Genomic DNA, 15,243 nt, shown 5'->3' with positions numbered 1-15,243 from the left:
TTTTTTAATAATCAGCATCTATCTAAAATCTATAGCAAGCATTATTTGTAATGGAGAGAAGCTGAACACATTCCCAGGAAAATAAGGGATGAAACAAGGATGCCTATTATCACCACTATTATTCAACATTGTACTGAAAATCTTGGCTTTAACAATAAGAAATGAAAAAGAAATTAAAGGAATTAGAATAAGCGATGAGTAAATAAAACTATGACTCTTTGCAGATAATATGAAGATATACTTAGAGAATCCTAGAAAATCATCCAAAAACCTACTGGAAACAATCCACAGCTTTAGTAAAGTTGTAGCATATATATTAAACCTATACAAATCATCAAAATTTCTATATATTACCAACAAATCCCATCAGCAATAGATAGAGAAATTCCATTTAAAATTACTGTAGACAAAATAAAATACTTGGGGGTCTACCTGCCAAGACAAACCCAAGAATAATACGACCACAATTACAAAACATTTCTCATACATAAATTCAGATTTAAACAACTGGAGAATTATCAATTGTTCATGGCTAAGCCACACCAATATATAATAAAAATGATAATTCTGCCTAAATTGGTCTAGTTGTTCAGTGCAATACCCATCAAACTGCCAAAACATCATTTCATAGAATTAGAAAGAATAATAACAAAATTCATTTGGAAAAACAAAAGATAAAGAATATCAAGGGAATTAATGAAAAAATTACAAAGGATGGAAGCTTAGCAGTACCAAATCTAAATCTATATTATAAAGCAGCAGTAATCAAAACCATTTGGTACTGGCTAAAGAATAGAGTGGTAGATCAAGGGAATAGAGTAGATATACATGACACAATAATCAAGGCCTATAGCAATCTAATATTTGATAAATACTCAAACTGTAGCTTCTGGAATAAGAACTCACTATTTGACAAAAATTGCTGGGAATATTGGAAAATAATATGTCAGAAACTTGGCAGAGGCCTACATCTCACACTCCATGCCAAAATAAGGTCAAAATGGATTTGGCCATGCTAATATATAATAAAAATGATAATTCTGCCTAAATTGCTCTAGTTGTTCAGTGCAATACCCATCAAACTGCCAAAACATTATTTCATAGAATTAGAAAGTATAATAACTATTTTGTCATTTGGGTGTAAAGGATGATACCATAAACAAATTAGGAGAATAAGGGATAATTTACCTATCAGATCTTTGGAGATGGGAGAAATTTATGACCAAAGAACTAGAAAACATTATGAAAAGCAAAATGGACAACTTTGAATATATTAAATTTTAAAAGATTTTACACAAACAAAACCAACAGAAACAAGCTTAAAAGGGAAGTATAAATCTGGGGGAAAATCTTTATAGACAGTGTTTCTGATAAAAGTCTCATTTCTAAAATGTATAGAGAAACTGTTGTCAAATTTACAAGAAAACTAGTCATTCCCCAATTGATAAATGGTGAAAGAATATGAACAATTTTCAGATGGTGAAATTAAAGCCTTTTATAGTTATATGAAAAAAAATGCTCTAAATCACTATTAGAGAAATGCAAATTAAAATAACTCTGAAGTACCACCTCACACCTTTCAGATCGACTAAGATGACAAAGATAATGATAAATGTTGGTGGTGATATGGAAAAACTAGGATATTAATGCATTGTTGGTGGAGTTGTGAACTGATCCAACAATTCTGGAGCAGAATCTGAAACTATGTCCAAAAGGCTATCAAATTGTGTATATCCTTTGATCCAGTAGTTACTTTACTGTTTCCCAAGGAAATCATAAAGGAAGGAAAAGGACCCACATGTGCAAAAATCTTTGTAGCAGCTCTTTTTGTAGTGGCAAAGAATTTGAAAAGGAGTGGATTCCTATCAATTGGGGAAAGTTTGAACAAATTATGGTACATAAAGATAATGGAATATTATTGTTCTACAAAAAATGATGAACAAGCTGATTATAGCAAGGCCTGGAAAGATTTACATGAACTGATGCTGAGCAAAATAAGCAGAACCAAGAATACATTGTATATAACAACAGCAAGAATGTGTGATGATCAAGTAGGAAAAGTTTGGTGCTTTTCAGTAATTCAATGATCCAAAGCAATTCCAATGTCATCGGCATCCAGAAGAACTAAGGAGACAGAATGTAAATCAACACATATTATGTTTACTTTGGTTTTCTGTTTATCTCTCCCATGTTTTTCCCCTTTTGTTTTGATTTTTATCTCCCAACGTAATTCATAAAGCAATGTGTAGTAAAAATAAATAAACTTGCTACAAAAAGGAGGGGGAAGCCCTTTACCAATGGAGCTTATTATATTGAGATGGCTCTATTAGAAAAATTTTTCTCACCCAATGTAACTTTGCATCTTTGCAACTCATTGCTTCTGCCTTCTTGAGTTATTTGCTCTCCTATATGACATCCCTTTGAATATTTGAAGGAAGTTATTTTGTCTTTGTGTTTTCTTCAGGGTAAACAATCCTAGTTCCTTCCACCTTTCATCATATATATTCCAGTTGTATTCTGAGTAGGATAGAAGGGCTATCACTTCCTTATTTCTGAAAACTGTTTCTCAGTATAACCCAAGATTGCATTTGGATTTTTGGCTCTCACATCTTACTAACTCATTGAATGTGCAGTCCACTAAAACCTCCAGCCAGATCTTCTTCAGACAAACTACTAATAATGCCTTCATCATACTGTGTTTATGAAGGTTTTTTAATATCTTGGGTTTTGGGAGGGTTTTTAGGTAACTCAGGGGTAAAGCTTTACATTAATCTTTTTGTGTTTCCTTTTATTAGATTTGATTTTGATGTTCTAGCTTGTTGAAATCTTTTGGGATTCTGGTTCTGTCATTCCAGCTTTGCATAATTATCACAAAATCATAGCATTTCATAGAGGAATTCAAGACCTTTATTTTGTATTTGAGGAAATCAAGTCCCACAGAATAGCATTTTTTAGAACTTTGGTTTTCAAATCCAGTGCTTCTTCTACATTGCTTGTTGAGGCTGAAAGAGATTTGGATGTTGGATGACATTGGCTATGTTATCACTATGGGAGCTAAAAACTGCCTGATTTTTGGAGATGGCTTAATGCTAAAACAAACAAATAATAAATATATAAATAAATCAGTTAGGTATCTTAGAATAATTGGCATGACTATGTCCTGACTTTTATTAGTTGTATGATTCTGGACAAGTCAACTAACCCTATTAGCCTCAGTTTCTTCATATGTGAAGGAAATGGCATATTCCTCCATTATCTTTACTAAGAAAACCCCAAATGGTGTCACAGAGAGTCAGACTTGACTGAAACAACTGAATGACATACTTGTCTTAGTCTAGTCTCATCACTGAGTACATCAGTTTCCTATAAAATCAGAGGGTTGAACTATGTTATTTTATGATGAAAGTTAGCTGATTCTGTAATTATTCCAATAGAAATGAGGTGCTCCTACCCAAGATACAACTCTGCTAGATACCAACTCCACTAAAAATAGAGAATTTTCTCAAAAGAATTGAAATACATAAAAGTCTCCCAAAGACCTTATCGGTTTCCTGTGAAATTGGAACACACTTTATTGCAAATTGTTAGTAAGAGGAATTTTAACACACTGTAATCAATAGAAATTCTGAGACTTCAAACGAATAAATAAGAATGTCCTAGAACTAGATAGAGTTGTTTACTTTTGATCTCATCATTAACTAGACTCTAAAGATCTTATTTTCTAAGATTTGGGAAACAATAACATTGAAAAGGAAAGAATATCAGTTTTAGAGTAAAAGGATCTAGATTCCAATCCATGACCTTGGACTTTTTCTATACTTCCCCTTCTTATCCATAAAATAAATAGGTTAGATTAGATGATGTCCAAATATCTTTTCCACCTACAAATTTTTTAACTGGCATAATATAGAGTATTCAATGTTTATTGTCATTGGCATAATAGTGTTCAATGTTTATTGTTACATAGGGCCACTTTTGCAACATGAAGATTTTGAAAAATTGAAATAGAATCCATCTGAATCATAATAATATGTTTCAAGCTTATGAGGTTTTTTGTGTATGAGAAAGGGGAAGAGTCTAGATTCATGATTTCATCAATATATGGAATTCCTAATGTTGAGGCTCCTCCCAAAGGTAGACCAGCCTAAATTTAGACATTTGCCTACAGCCATTGATTATGTCAGAACTAGAATTTGAACACAGGTCTTGCAGATTCCAAAGCTAGCCCTCTCTCCACTATACCCTGCCCTGTCTTATATCCTGATTATTTAGAATATATTTTCCAGGTGTTTTAGTGAATAAAAAGGTTAAAAAAACTAATTCTCTGTCCTTAAACCAAGTTGACATTCATATATTTCATGGAACATAGAAATATTAAAATGTTTACTGCTTTTCCCTCAGTAATGCAAGTTTATACTAAGAAAGGTGAAAGAAAAAATGCAAAACATATTTATATATTTTCTAGATACTTTCTGTGAATTGTATGTCTCACATTATCTTGACTATGTATTGTTGTCTTTTCCTTTTAGGTGGCTTGCTATACTGAAGATTGAAATCTTTGTTGCCTTAATATTTTATAAGTACCAATTTAAGCTGCTGGATCCATTTCCCAAAAAGGTAAAAAAAAATCCAGGTTTTTATTTAATTTTAATTTATTTTAAAATGTTTTATTACTGTTATAAATGCAACATTTATAACAAATATTAACCAGCATTCAAAGCAGCTGTATTCAACAAAATACCATAAATTTGGACCATTTATATGTTAACCAGATGAAAAAAATTACTAGAATTGATTTAGGCAAATAAAATAATAAAACTGAATTAAATAACAATATATAATACATATTCTCATTGTCTCCTTTCAAATTTATAGGTGCAATTTAATAGTTTTCCTTTGTTTTCTTTTTTGCAACAAGAAGGCAGAATGGATTCCACATGTCCATGTGAAATCATGAAAACTTGATTTTGGATTTTGCCTCAGACACTAACTGTAAGGCTCTAGACAAAATATTTAATTTGTCTCAACATCAGTTTCCTCATTATAAAATGGAGATAATAGCACCTATCTTAGTGTTGTCTTAAAGATCAATTGAGATATTATTTGTAAAAGGAGGCTTTTTTATCTTCACATCAAAAACTCGGAGACCATAGACTTCTTCCTAGGGCCCTTACTAGAAAATGAGGTCCTTAACATCATTTCTGTTCAGAAATTAATTAGAACTGATTAACATACCAGGTTCAAATCTTTTTTTAGTCACCAACAATGACAGTGACCGTTAGTTTGAGTGTCAGTGTTCCTCGTTCCTGTATAAACTGGTAAACTCCAAGCAGTGCCTTCAAAAGTCATAAGCCACAGTCCAAAGTAGCTTAATCTATAATCTAATATTTGGGTACTGATGTAGGAGTTCTAGGGGCCATGGTCTCCATCCATCCATAGAGATATTGTCCTTGTCTCAGACTTGGTATCTTAGAGCTACCAGTGATGACCATAAATCTTGACGGCTTAATTTTGCCAGGGACTGCTCTGTGATTGAGAAATTTTGTTAAAACTACTTTTTTAAGCCATCTCCACAACCATTAGCTACCCTAACTCCACACCTGTGTGTGCACTTAGTCTGCCTATCATGAATTCAATGATCAATTTACAGAAGTTCATACTTCGTGGTCTTTCCAGAAAACCCAGGAAAATGAGAAAAAAAATAGGTGGGGTGTTACTACCTTCAAGGTTCAGCTCAAATATCACTTTCCAAATCATTCTCCCTTTTCTTCCTCAGTTATTAGTGGCCCCCCATCCCACCCTTAATATTCCCCTTTACTTATCTGTACATACAGATAGAAGGGTGTAGAGAGCCAACTTTGAAACCAAAAAGATCCAGATTTTAGTCCTTTTTCTGACATATATTAATGTAAGGTAATTCTGGACAAATCACTTAAGTTCTCAGTGTTCTAGGCAATTCTTGAAAACTAGTTAGAGAAACTGCTGATCTCTTTTTCTAGAACAAATTTCTTCACCCATGGAATCTTTATACCAGTGAAACCAAATAGTCCTAAAGTTATCTGCATAAATGTTTTTTTCTTCAATAAAATACAAACTCTTTGAGGGCAAAAGCTTTTTCATTTTTTTTGTTGTTTCTTTCATCCTTTACTGTGTTTTATATTGTAAGCACTTAACAAATGCTTACTGAATAGCATTAGAGGTTACCTAGCAATAGAAAATAACTCTACTAGCCTTAAAATAACATGGATTTCAAGTACACTGACAGATTTTCAGCTGAATACAATCTTACTAGAAGCATCAGGGGCAGAGCCAACTTGAAATATGAACTCTAGTGGACCTGGTCTCTTTTCATCCATACAGCTATTATCCTTGTCTCAGATTCAGTGTCTTAAAGCTATCAGTGATGACCATAAATCTTGAGTGCTCAATTTTGTCAAGGGCTGCTCTGTCACTCTGCGAAGTTTTGTTAAATCTATTTTTCAAGTCATCTCCAAAACTGTTAGCTAACTGAGCTACCATGTGATATAAAGGGCACTAAAAAAGCCCCAGTTGCCAAAACAAGTCTCCTTCCTTGTCTAATAGGGTCTAAAATCCCCACCATTAGGATTATCAACAAGCCAAATATAAAAAGCAGGATTGTTTTCCTTTAAAGTCCACAATTAAAATGTTCAGTTATATATGTTACCAGGAAAACCTCTGTTTCCTTTTAGCATAGATGAATTTATCAGATTATCTGTTTGCTATCTAGCTTATAAAGAGGTACAGTACATGCCTGTTCAAACTTCAGCTTTCTTATCCCAAAGGTGGTACCTCATGGGATGATGATAGTATAGGGAAATATCATTTAGGGAATGGAAAAGATGATAAATAGTACATAATAAAACCTGGGTATCTGGAGAAAACATATGGGTAGTAGATCAGAAAAAGTAGATCCATGATAAGGGAATAAGTGAGATGAACCCAAGATCATTGATAATAATAATAAAAATTGTGAAGTTTTTGTCAAAAATATTGAGTACCTATGGGACATAGGTAGTTTTTTCCCCCTCTGCTTCTAGTCAAAGGTTTCAGATGGGAAATATAGATTATTAAAGTAAAAAAAGGGATTTGTATATCTGGACCAAGGTTTAATATTTGGGTGTGATAGACTCTTGGCCAAAAGAGTTGATTTAAAAAATGGTTTAAAAAAAAAGAGGAGGAGGAAGAGAAAAAGGAGAAGGACGAGGAGGAAAAAAGGAATAAAGGACTATATGTCTTTTTTATGAGGGTCAGACAACTTAAAGAGACCCACAAACAAGAGAATTGGACACAGACATTAAATAGTCTACCAAGAACCCAAGAGAGATTATAGTCTAAATTATGAGTCATCCCACTTTACCAGTATCAAAATGAGCCTAACTTTGATGCTGGAATTTTAAAAAAGAAAAAAGACAATCAAGTCAAAAGTTACGGAATCTAATTGTATATCTTTTGAGAAATAGAAAAAAAAATAAAGTTGAGGCTTATTGAACCATTTGTTTCCATACTGACTTGTTTATATAATCCTCCTCAATTCTTATTTTTCAGAATGTTAACCAGATAATGGGTATCCAGAAGCCATCAACACCATGCCGGGTCGAATATAAATGCAGAAAATAAAAGTTTATTAATCTAGAATCTGGACCAATATCTAAGCACATGGATTCTCAAGGTGTCCTTAAGCCTTGAATCCTGTATTCAATAAAGTAATGTTCTACATATCAGGATATCTTAGCTAACTGTATGTAATTAGATGAGATTTTTGTTTTTAATAGATAACTAATTAATCAATTATTACTCAAATAGGCATTAATTAAATTGCTGTCTTAGCAATATAAAAAGTAATGTACAATTACGTACAGTAGAACTGGAAGTAATAGTGAAAATATTTTTTAAAATAACTTTTAAAGCAGCCTTTTCACATATGATACAGTATTCCTCTGGATTGAAAAAAGTTGCAAAATTGTAGGTTTTTTTCAAGAGTCCCAGAGACTTTAAGTAAGAAAAAATCAATTTTACTTTGTTAAATCTTGCCTGTGACACATATTAGCTGAGGTTATTATGAAGATCAAATGACAAAATATCTCTATTTTGCAAAAGGTTGCAACTTTTTTCTGTCCCTTAGAGTTTTTTCATAGTGCCTTTAACATAGTGGGTGATCAATAAAAAATTATTGATTTATTAATTGATTGTTAAATTGAAATAAGCCTTTCAGTTTTTCTAGCATAGAATGTTACTTACATTTGAAGAATAAGATTATGATAACCTGCCAAGGTTCAATTGTTTTTAAATGTAATTATAATGTAAACTTTCCAAATGTACAATGTGAATCAAACAGGAAAAATTGTATTTTGTATGGGAGAAGAAAATAACAATGATATCAAAGAAAGACTTGACTTGACCAAGTTAATTCTAGTGCTTCATTCATTTAATAATAAATATATTTTCTTTTGAACATACATTTTTATTTTATTTGTTTTGCTTTGTTACATTTTTTACATTTAGTAGAAAATCATTATTTTTTTTAAATTAAACTATATTGTAGTAATGAGAAAATTACTCCCTGAGAGATATACTACCCCCAGGGCCAAAAGACTAAAGGAGCCAAAAAAAAAAAAAATGGCACATATAGAATTGGAAAAGAACTTAATGATCTTAAGACTTTCCTTAGTTTTCTTTTAAAGGTAATACAGATGAGAAGAACCAGAGTTGCAATTTAAGACTAGATTCTTCAACTCCAAATTTAGCCCTCTTTCTGTGTTAGGCAGATGTGTGTCACAATGGATAGAATGCTAGACTTAAATTCAGAAAGACCTGAATTCAAATCCTACCTTAGATAATTACTAGCTATGTGATCCTTGGCAAAAGCATTAACCAGTCTCAGTTTCCTTAATTGTAAAATAAGGATAATATAGGTTTTTACTTCACAAGGTTGCCGTGAGCTTCAAATAAAATAGCACATGCACACCTCACAATCCTGTTAATGTTAGCTATTATTATTATACAATGTTGTCTACATGGAACAGTTGGGGTTTGCCATATTGTACAAAGTTCTAGGACTAGAATCAGAAAATTCGTCTTCCTGAGTTCATATCTGATCTCAGATACTTACTAGCTGTGTGACACTGAAGAAGTCACTTACCCTGTTTGTCTCAGTTTCCTCATTTGAAAAATGAGTTGGAGAAAGAAATGGCAAAACCACTCTAGTCTACTGTCTTTGCCAAGAAAAACCCAAATGGAGTCACAACAAGCTGGAAAAATTCTTGTTCAAACAACTTGGAAGTTTGAGCAAACTTTGAGGTGACAGACTTTATCTATCAGGTTCTGCCAGCTAAAAAGGATATTTATTAGGGTTCTCAGAAACCTTTTAAAATTCTAGCAAAATACCTCATTTCCACATGATGAATACCCACTTGAACTAAACTTAAAAGAGTTAAATACTGGTAATTATACAGTTCACATGGCTAGTTGAAATAAGAGTTATCAAGAGTCACAAAGGAAATGACTTGCCCTTTTCTTTGTTTTGTAGTAATAGACTTTGAGTAGCCTTTGCATTTTACTGAGAGAAAGGGGCAGTTTGGGAAATAAGCTCCTTTTGAATGTGACAAAGGATAAGAGATCTCTTTCTGAAATTGGTTCCATTGGCCAGAAACCATGATTTGTGTTTAGAAGACTACCAATACTTTAAAATCTCTTCTTTTTTAAAAAATTCCTAATTTAATATGTATTTGAATTTCCCAGAATCTTTTTAAAAATAAATAGTATGACAATTTCCCTTGATATTTAAATTAAACCCTTTTACCTGCCATCAGAATTAATTTTTCAAAGTATGAAAACAATTTCACAGCCTTTGACTTTGCTTCTACTGGGCAGCTTATTTCCAAATGATATCTTGGTAACTAAAAATCATGTTATAAGAGTATCGGCCTGAATATAAATTGTATTTCCCCTCTATATAAGGCTTTTATAATACTTAAGTGTAGCCTATAATGACTAGCCTTTTTTCCAGCATATACCTGAACATAAGGAGGAGCAGCATGGCATAGTAGGTATTGAACTGGTTTTAGATTTCAGAAAAAATGAGCTAAGACTTGCCTCTGACAGTACTGTCTGGGGGATGACAAGCATGTCATGTCAGCTGGGTAATTCCCTAAGATTCTAAGCTAAAGCTAAGTTTCTGATCTGTGTAAAGGAGAGAATTTTTTTCTGTCTTAGGACTTCTTTCCACAGAGGAAATCAAAGCTTTGGATCAAATAGCAGTAACAGCAAAACCTGGATTTATGAATGTATATATAACATATATAGAAATATAACATGTATATATTATGAATATTGTTTGCTGTTGTTCAGTAATTTTCTATTGTGTCTGATTCTTTATGACTCCATTCAGTGTTCTCTTGGCAAAAATACTAGTACATTTAGTAATAGTACAAGAGATACAGTTCATTTTACAGATGAGGAAACTGAGGCAAATAATTGCATAACTTGCCCAGGTCACATAGCTAGTATATTTCTAAGGCTGGATTTGAATTCAGATTTTTCTTATTCCAGACTTGGCACTATTTCTATTGTTCCACCTAACTGCCCCCAAAAGTAGACTAGATGATGTTTAAAGTCCCTTTTACCTCCAAGTTCAGGAGCCTATATTTGCTAAATTTGGAATTAAGAGGTCTGGATTTAAACTTTTCTAGTACACGGATACTAGTTGTATAACTATGATTCGATCATTTGATATCTTTGAAATTCAGTTTCCACATCTATCAATCGGGAATGGTGAGACATCAATCCCCACCAGGTTATTGTGAGGAAACCTACATATCTCAAATGATGTTGGCTGATAATGATTTGTAAGATATCAAGCCCTATGTTATATGTAAGTTGCTATTGAATAATTGAATAATATGCAACTCACTTTCAACTGGTTCTGAGGAACATACATGCCCTATATAAAATTTGGATCTCTGCCCTAAAACACTTCTATTATGGAAACAAAAGACTATAATATAAAGAAGGTATGTTTATAATGGATTCTCACTTTTAAAGGAAAAGGGGTTTTCTATACACTACAAAAATTTATTTCACTACTCCACATCTATGAAAAAAAGTGTTTAATTGATTTATTGATATGTCTCCCTAATGTAAATATTTGTAACATTTATATTAGTACAAAGAGTAAATTTTTTTCTCTAGAAATCTTACAAATAGCAAGACATAATCCTTTGGGTGGGATGGTTTAGGCAGAGACTGTTCTAAAAAAAAAGTACAAATCCTCAAATACTCTGATTCTGAATATATCTTTTGATATCGTCGCCCTTTTTATTTCTTTCATCCCATTCAGATTTTAATTGATGTTATGTACTGGCCTCATGGTTCTGAATATAGACTGAAATATTTGACACTGCAAATAGAAACTCAGTAATTCAGGGATGCTATGGATAGGTTTGGGCAAAAATGAGATCCATGGGCAAGTTCAAGATGGAAAAGGAAATAGATCTTTGGGTGGGTCAGTGCCTAAAAAAGGTATGGATTTAAGGAATTGTTAGAATTGGGGGGGGGGGGAATATATGCACAGGAAATTTTTTAACATTGATCCTTGCAAAAACTTCTGTTCCAACTTTTCCCTTCCTTCCCTCCATTCCCTCCTCTAGATAGCAGGTAGTCCCATACATATTAAAGTATATGTTAAATACAATATATGTATACATATTTATACAGTTATCTTGTTGCGCAAGAAAAATCAGATTTAGAAAGAAGGTAAAAATAACCTGGGAAGAAAAACAAAAATGCAAGCAAACAATAACAGAAAGAGTGTAAATGCTATGTTGTGGTCCACACTCATTTCCCAGTGTTCTTTTGCTGGGTGTAGCTGGTTCTGTTCATTAATGATCAATTGGAACTGATTGGATCCTCTCATTGTTGAAGAGAGCCATTCCATCAGAATTGATCCTCATATAGTATTGTTGTTGAAGTATATCATGATTTCCTGGTTCTGCTCATTTCACTCAGCATCAGTTCATGTAAGTCTCTCCAAGCCTCTCTGTATTCATCCTGCTGGTCATTTCTTACAGAACAATAATATTCCATAACATTCATGTACTATAATTTATTCAGACATTCTCCATCTGATGGGCATCCATTCAGTTTCAGTTTCTGGCCACTACAAACAGGGCTGCCACAAACATTTTTGCACATGTGGGTCCCTTTCCTTTCTTTGATATCTCTTTGGGATATAAGCCCAATAGTAACACTGCTGGATCAAAGGGTATGCACAGTTTGATAACTTTTTGGGTATAGTTCCAAATTGCTCTCCAGAATAGCTGGATCCGTTCACAGTTCCACCAACAATGCATCAGTGTCCGCGTTTTCCCATATCCCTTCCAACATTCGTCATTATCTTTTCCTGTCATCTTAGCCAATCTGAGAGGTATGTAGTGGTATTTCAGAGTTGTCTTAATTTGCATTTCTCTGATCAATAATGATTTGAAACACTTTTTCATATGAGTAGAAACAGTTTCAATTTCATCATCTGAAAATTGTCTGTTCATATCCTTTGGAATGTTTCTAATTCTTACTGACATGTTTCTACCATCCAGTCTAATTTACATTATTAAATTTTGAACCCATGCCCTCCCTCTCCTTCCATCTCAGCCAAACAGAACAAATCTCTTCCATATTAATTGCCAGCTACTATAATTCTTCATGTGTGGTAAAGTTCAATAGTCACATATTTATGTGGGCATTTTTATTCCACCAAGCACCAAGTCCTCTTTAAGTGCCTCGATAGAGTGAAGGTGATTTTGGTCAGATTTTTGATTAGTTATAGGACATAATCTGGAATAGTCATACCAAAATGATACAATAATGCAATTTGGTTTTAAAATGTTTATGAGACATCCAATTTGAATTATCGAGCAGTACACAGAGTATACTGCTATACCTACTATGAATTGACCATATGAAGAAATAATAAATGTGCTTGATAAAAAAAAATATTACTTATATCAGAATTTTATTTTCAGGTAATCAAATAAAATGGTTAAAATATCAAACATACAATTTTAGCCAAGCTTTTTATCAAAGTTGCTGTTTATGTTTATTCATTAATGAGGTATCTCTTATAATCATATTACTGATTAACTCCTACAGAGATATATCTTGCCATAAATAATTTAGAATATCACAGACCATTTTGGATAAAGATATAGAAGAACATTTAAAAACATAATATAATATAACAAATACCAAATTAAATTCATTTGAACATGTGAATTCATGTGAACACCTTTGCCTAAAATCCAGTGAGTTCAATCTGGTTAATTGACTTATTTGTCACCAATTTTCTTAGTGGTCATTATGAACACAGTAGAAAGAATAGTAATGAAGGGGGAATAAGAAGACCTGTATTCTCTTTTTAGCTCCACCATTTACTATTTGTATTACTTCAGGTAAATCATTCTCTTTTCTCAGTTTTATCTTTTTCCTTTATAAAGTGAATAGGAATAACCAAATAATTCCAATGGCACCTCTTATCAGTCTGTTTGTCATTCACTTTCTACAAAAGGCATGGAATGTTTTTTCATCAGGCCTGATGTTATATTCTTGTTCTGTTCATTAACAATAAAGACAAGTCCTGGCAGAACTGATTTCCTGAGGCTTGTTTTCCCTGCTTCTAAAAGTAAAGAAAACAAAGACTCAAAATAATATTCTCCCCCCCCAAAAAAAAACACTGATTTCCAAAGAAGCTCTATGTGTTGCATAAAAAGGATATGAATGGCATACAAGAACCTTGCTCTATAAATAAATTACAGCTCACATTTTTGAGAATGGAGACACACAGTCAAGAATCCTGGTTTCTTGGCCGGCTGGAAATGTAATTTATTGTATGGCCCAAGGCAAGAAAAAGAAACATTGACTTTATGGTTGCCCACCTGCTAGTAATCAGCAAGTGGAGTTTTCTTCCATTTCTGACTCTGTGCTTCAGGAAAAGAGGGGCAAAGTCCAATTGGAAAATTAACCCCTGGGTGTAGCTTTTTCTTGTGTGACAAGCAATTGAAATAGTATCGTGGACTTAGCTGAAGTGCAAAAAAAATTTTTTCCATTGTATTTCGTATTAATGTCTACTACTATAAAAAACATCTTTCACATCTGGCTTGTGTATTAAACAGGAAAGATAATGATGATGAATATGGACTGTTTTTACATTCAAAAGATTATGTAGTAAATAAAACCCCAATATACAGAATTATCCAAAATGAAAAAATGATAATAGTAGCTGATTACCAAACTATCATTCAAGCCTGGATCTCTTTCCTGAGCTCTAGTTGTATATCACTGACTGCTTACTGGGAATTATAACTATAATTATAATAATATCTAGAATTTATATAGATCTTTAAGGTTTACAAACCTTGTTTAACTCATTTCATCATCACAATAACCAGGGGAGATATTGTTTCCATTTTATAGATGAGGAAATGAAAGCAAATCATGCTTTAAGTTATTTGTCAAGAACCACATAGTTAGTCATTATCTTAGATGGTATTTGAACTCAGTTTTTCCTGAGAAAACTCCAACTCCAGCACTCTGTGTACTGCTTGATAATTCAAATTGGATGTCTCATAAACATCTTAAACTCAACTTTTACCAAACTGAACTCATTATCTTTCCTCCCAAATCCACCATATCTTTTACATCTGTCATCTTCTCTCTAATCATATGACCCACCCTGGCTTTATCCCTCAGCCTAAATTATTACGATGGCATTCTAAAAGGTCTCCCTATCCTGAAGAAGCTTACATTCTACTGAGAGTCAATAGGCATACACATATTTTATATATATATATATATATATATATATATATATATATATATATATATGTATATATAATATATATACATATATATATATGGTATCTCCCATTATAAACTGACTATATATATATATATGTGTGTGTGTGTATACACACATATATATATGGTATCTCCCATTATAAATTGTATGTATATATATATATATATATATATATATATATATATATATGGTATCTCCCATTATATGGGCCCAGCACGCTTCCGCTGCACCACTCTGCTAGTTGGTATCTCCCATTATAAACTGTAAGTTTCCTGAGCGGTGGGACTATTCCATTTCTATCTTTGTATATCTAATACTTAACAGTGCCTGGATTCAGTTCATTCCATTCATTTTTCATTCATGTCTACTTTTCT

At 32.6% G+C, this 15,243-nt stretch overlaps 1 protein-coding gene across 1 annotated transcript in view; it reads left to right on the top strand.

Moving 5' to 3' along the window:
• Positions 1 to 8,477, top strand: part of LOC127561821 (24-hydroxycholesterol 7-alpha-hydroxylase) — a 125,687-nt gene extending 117,210 nt beyond the window's left edge. Inside the window, exons 12-13 of the mRNA XM_051997095.1 lie at positions 4,530 to 4,617; positions 7,567 to 8,477. Coding sequence (XP_051853055.1) covers positions 4,530 to 4,617; positions 7,567 to 7,638 — 160 coding nt within the window. The 3' untranslated portion in view covers positions 7,639 to 8,477. The remainder of the gene's footprint in view (positions 1 to 4,529; positions 4,618 to 7,566) is intronic.
• The last annotated feature ends 6,766 nt before the right edge of the window (positions 8,478 to 15,243 follow it).

Source organism: Antechinus flavipes, chromosome 4, assembly GCF_016432865.1.
Source record: "Antechinus flavipes isolate AdamAnt ecotype Samford, QLD, Australia chromosome 4, AdamAnt_v2, whole genome shotgun sequence".
NCBI lineage: Eukaryota > Metazoa > Chordata > Mammalia > Dasyuromorphia > Dasyuridae > Antechinus > Antechinus flavipes.
Note: the sequence above shows the minus strand (reverse complement) of the source record. Positions and strands in the feature narration are given on the sequence as shown.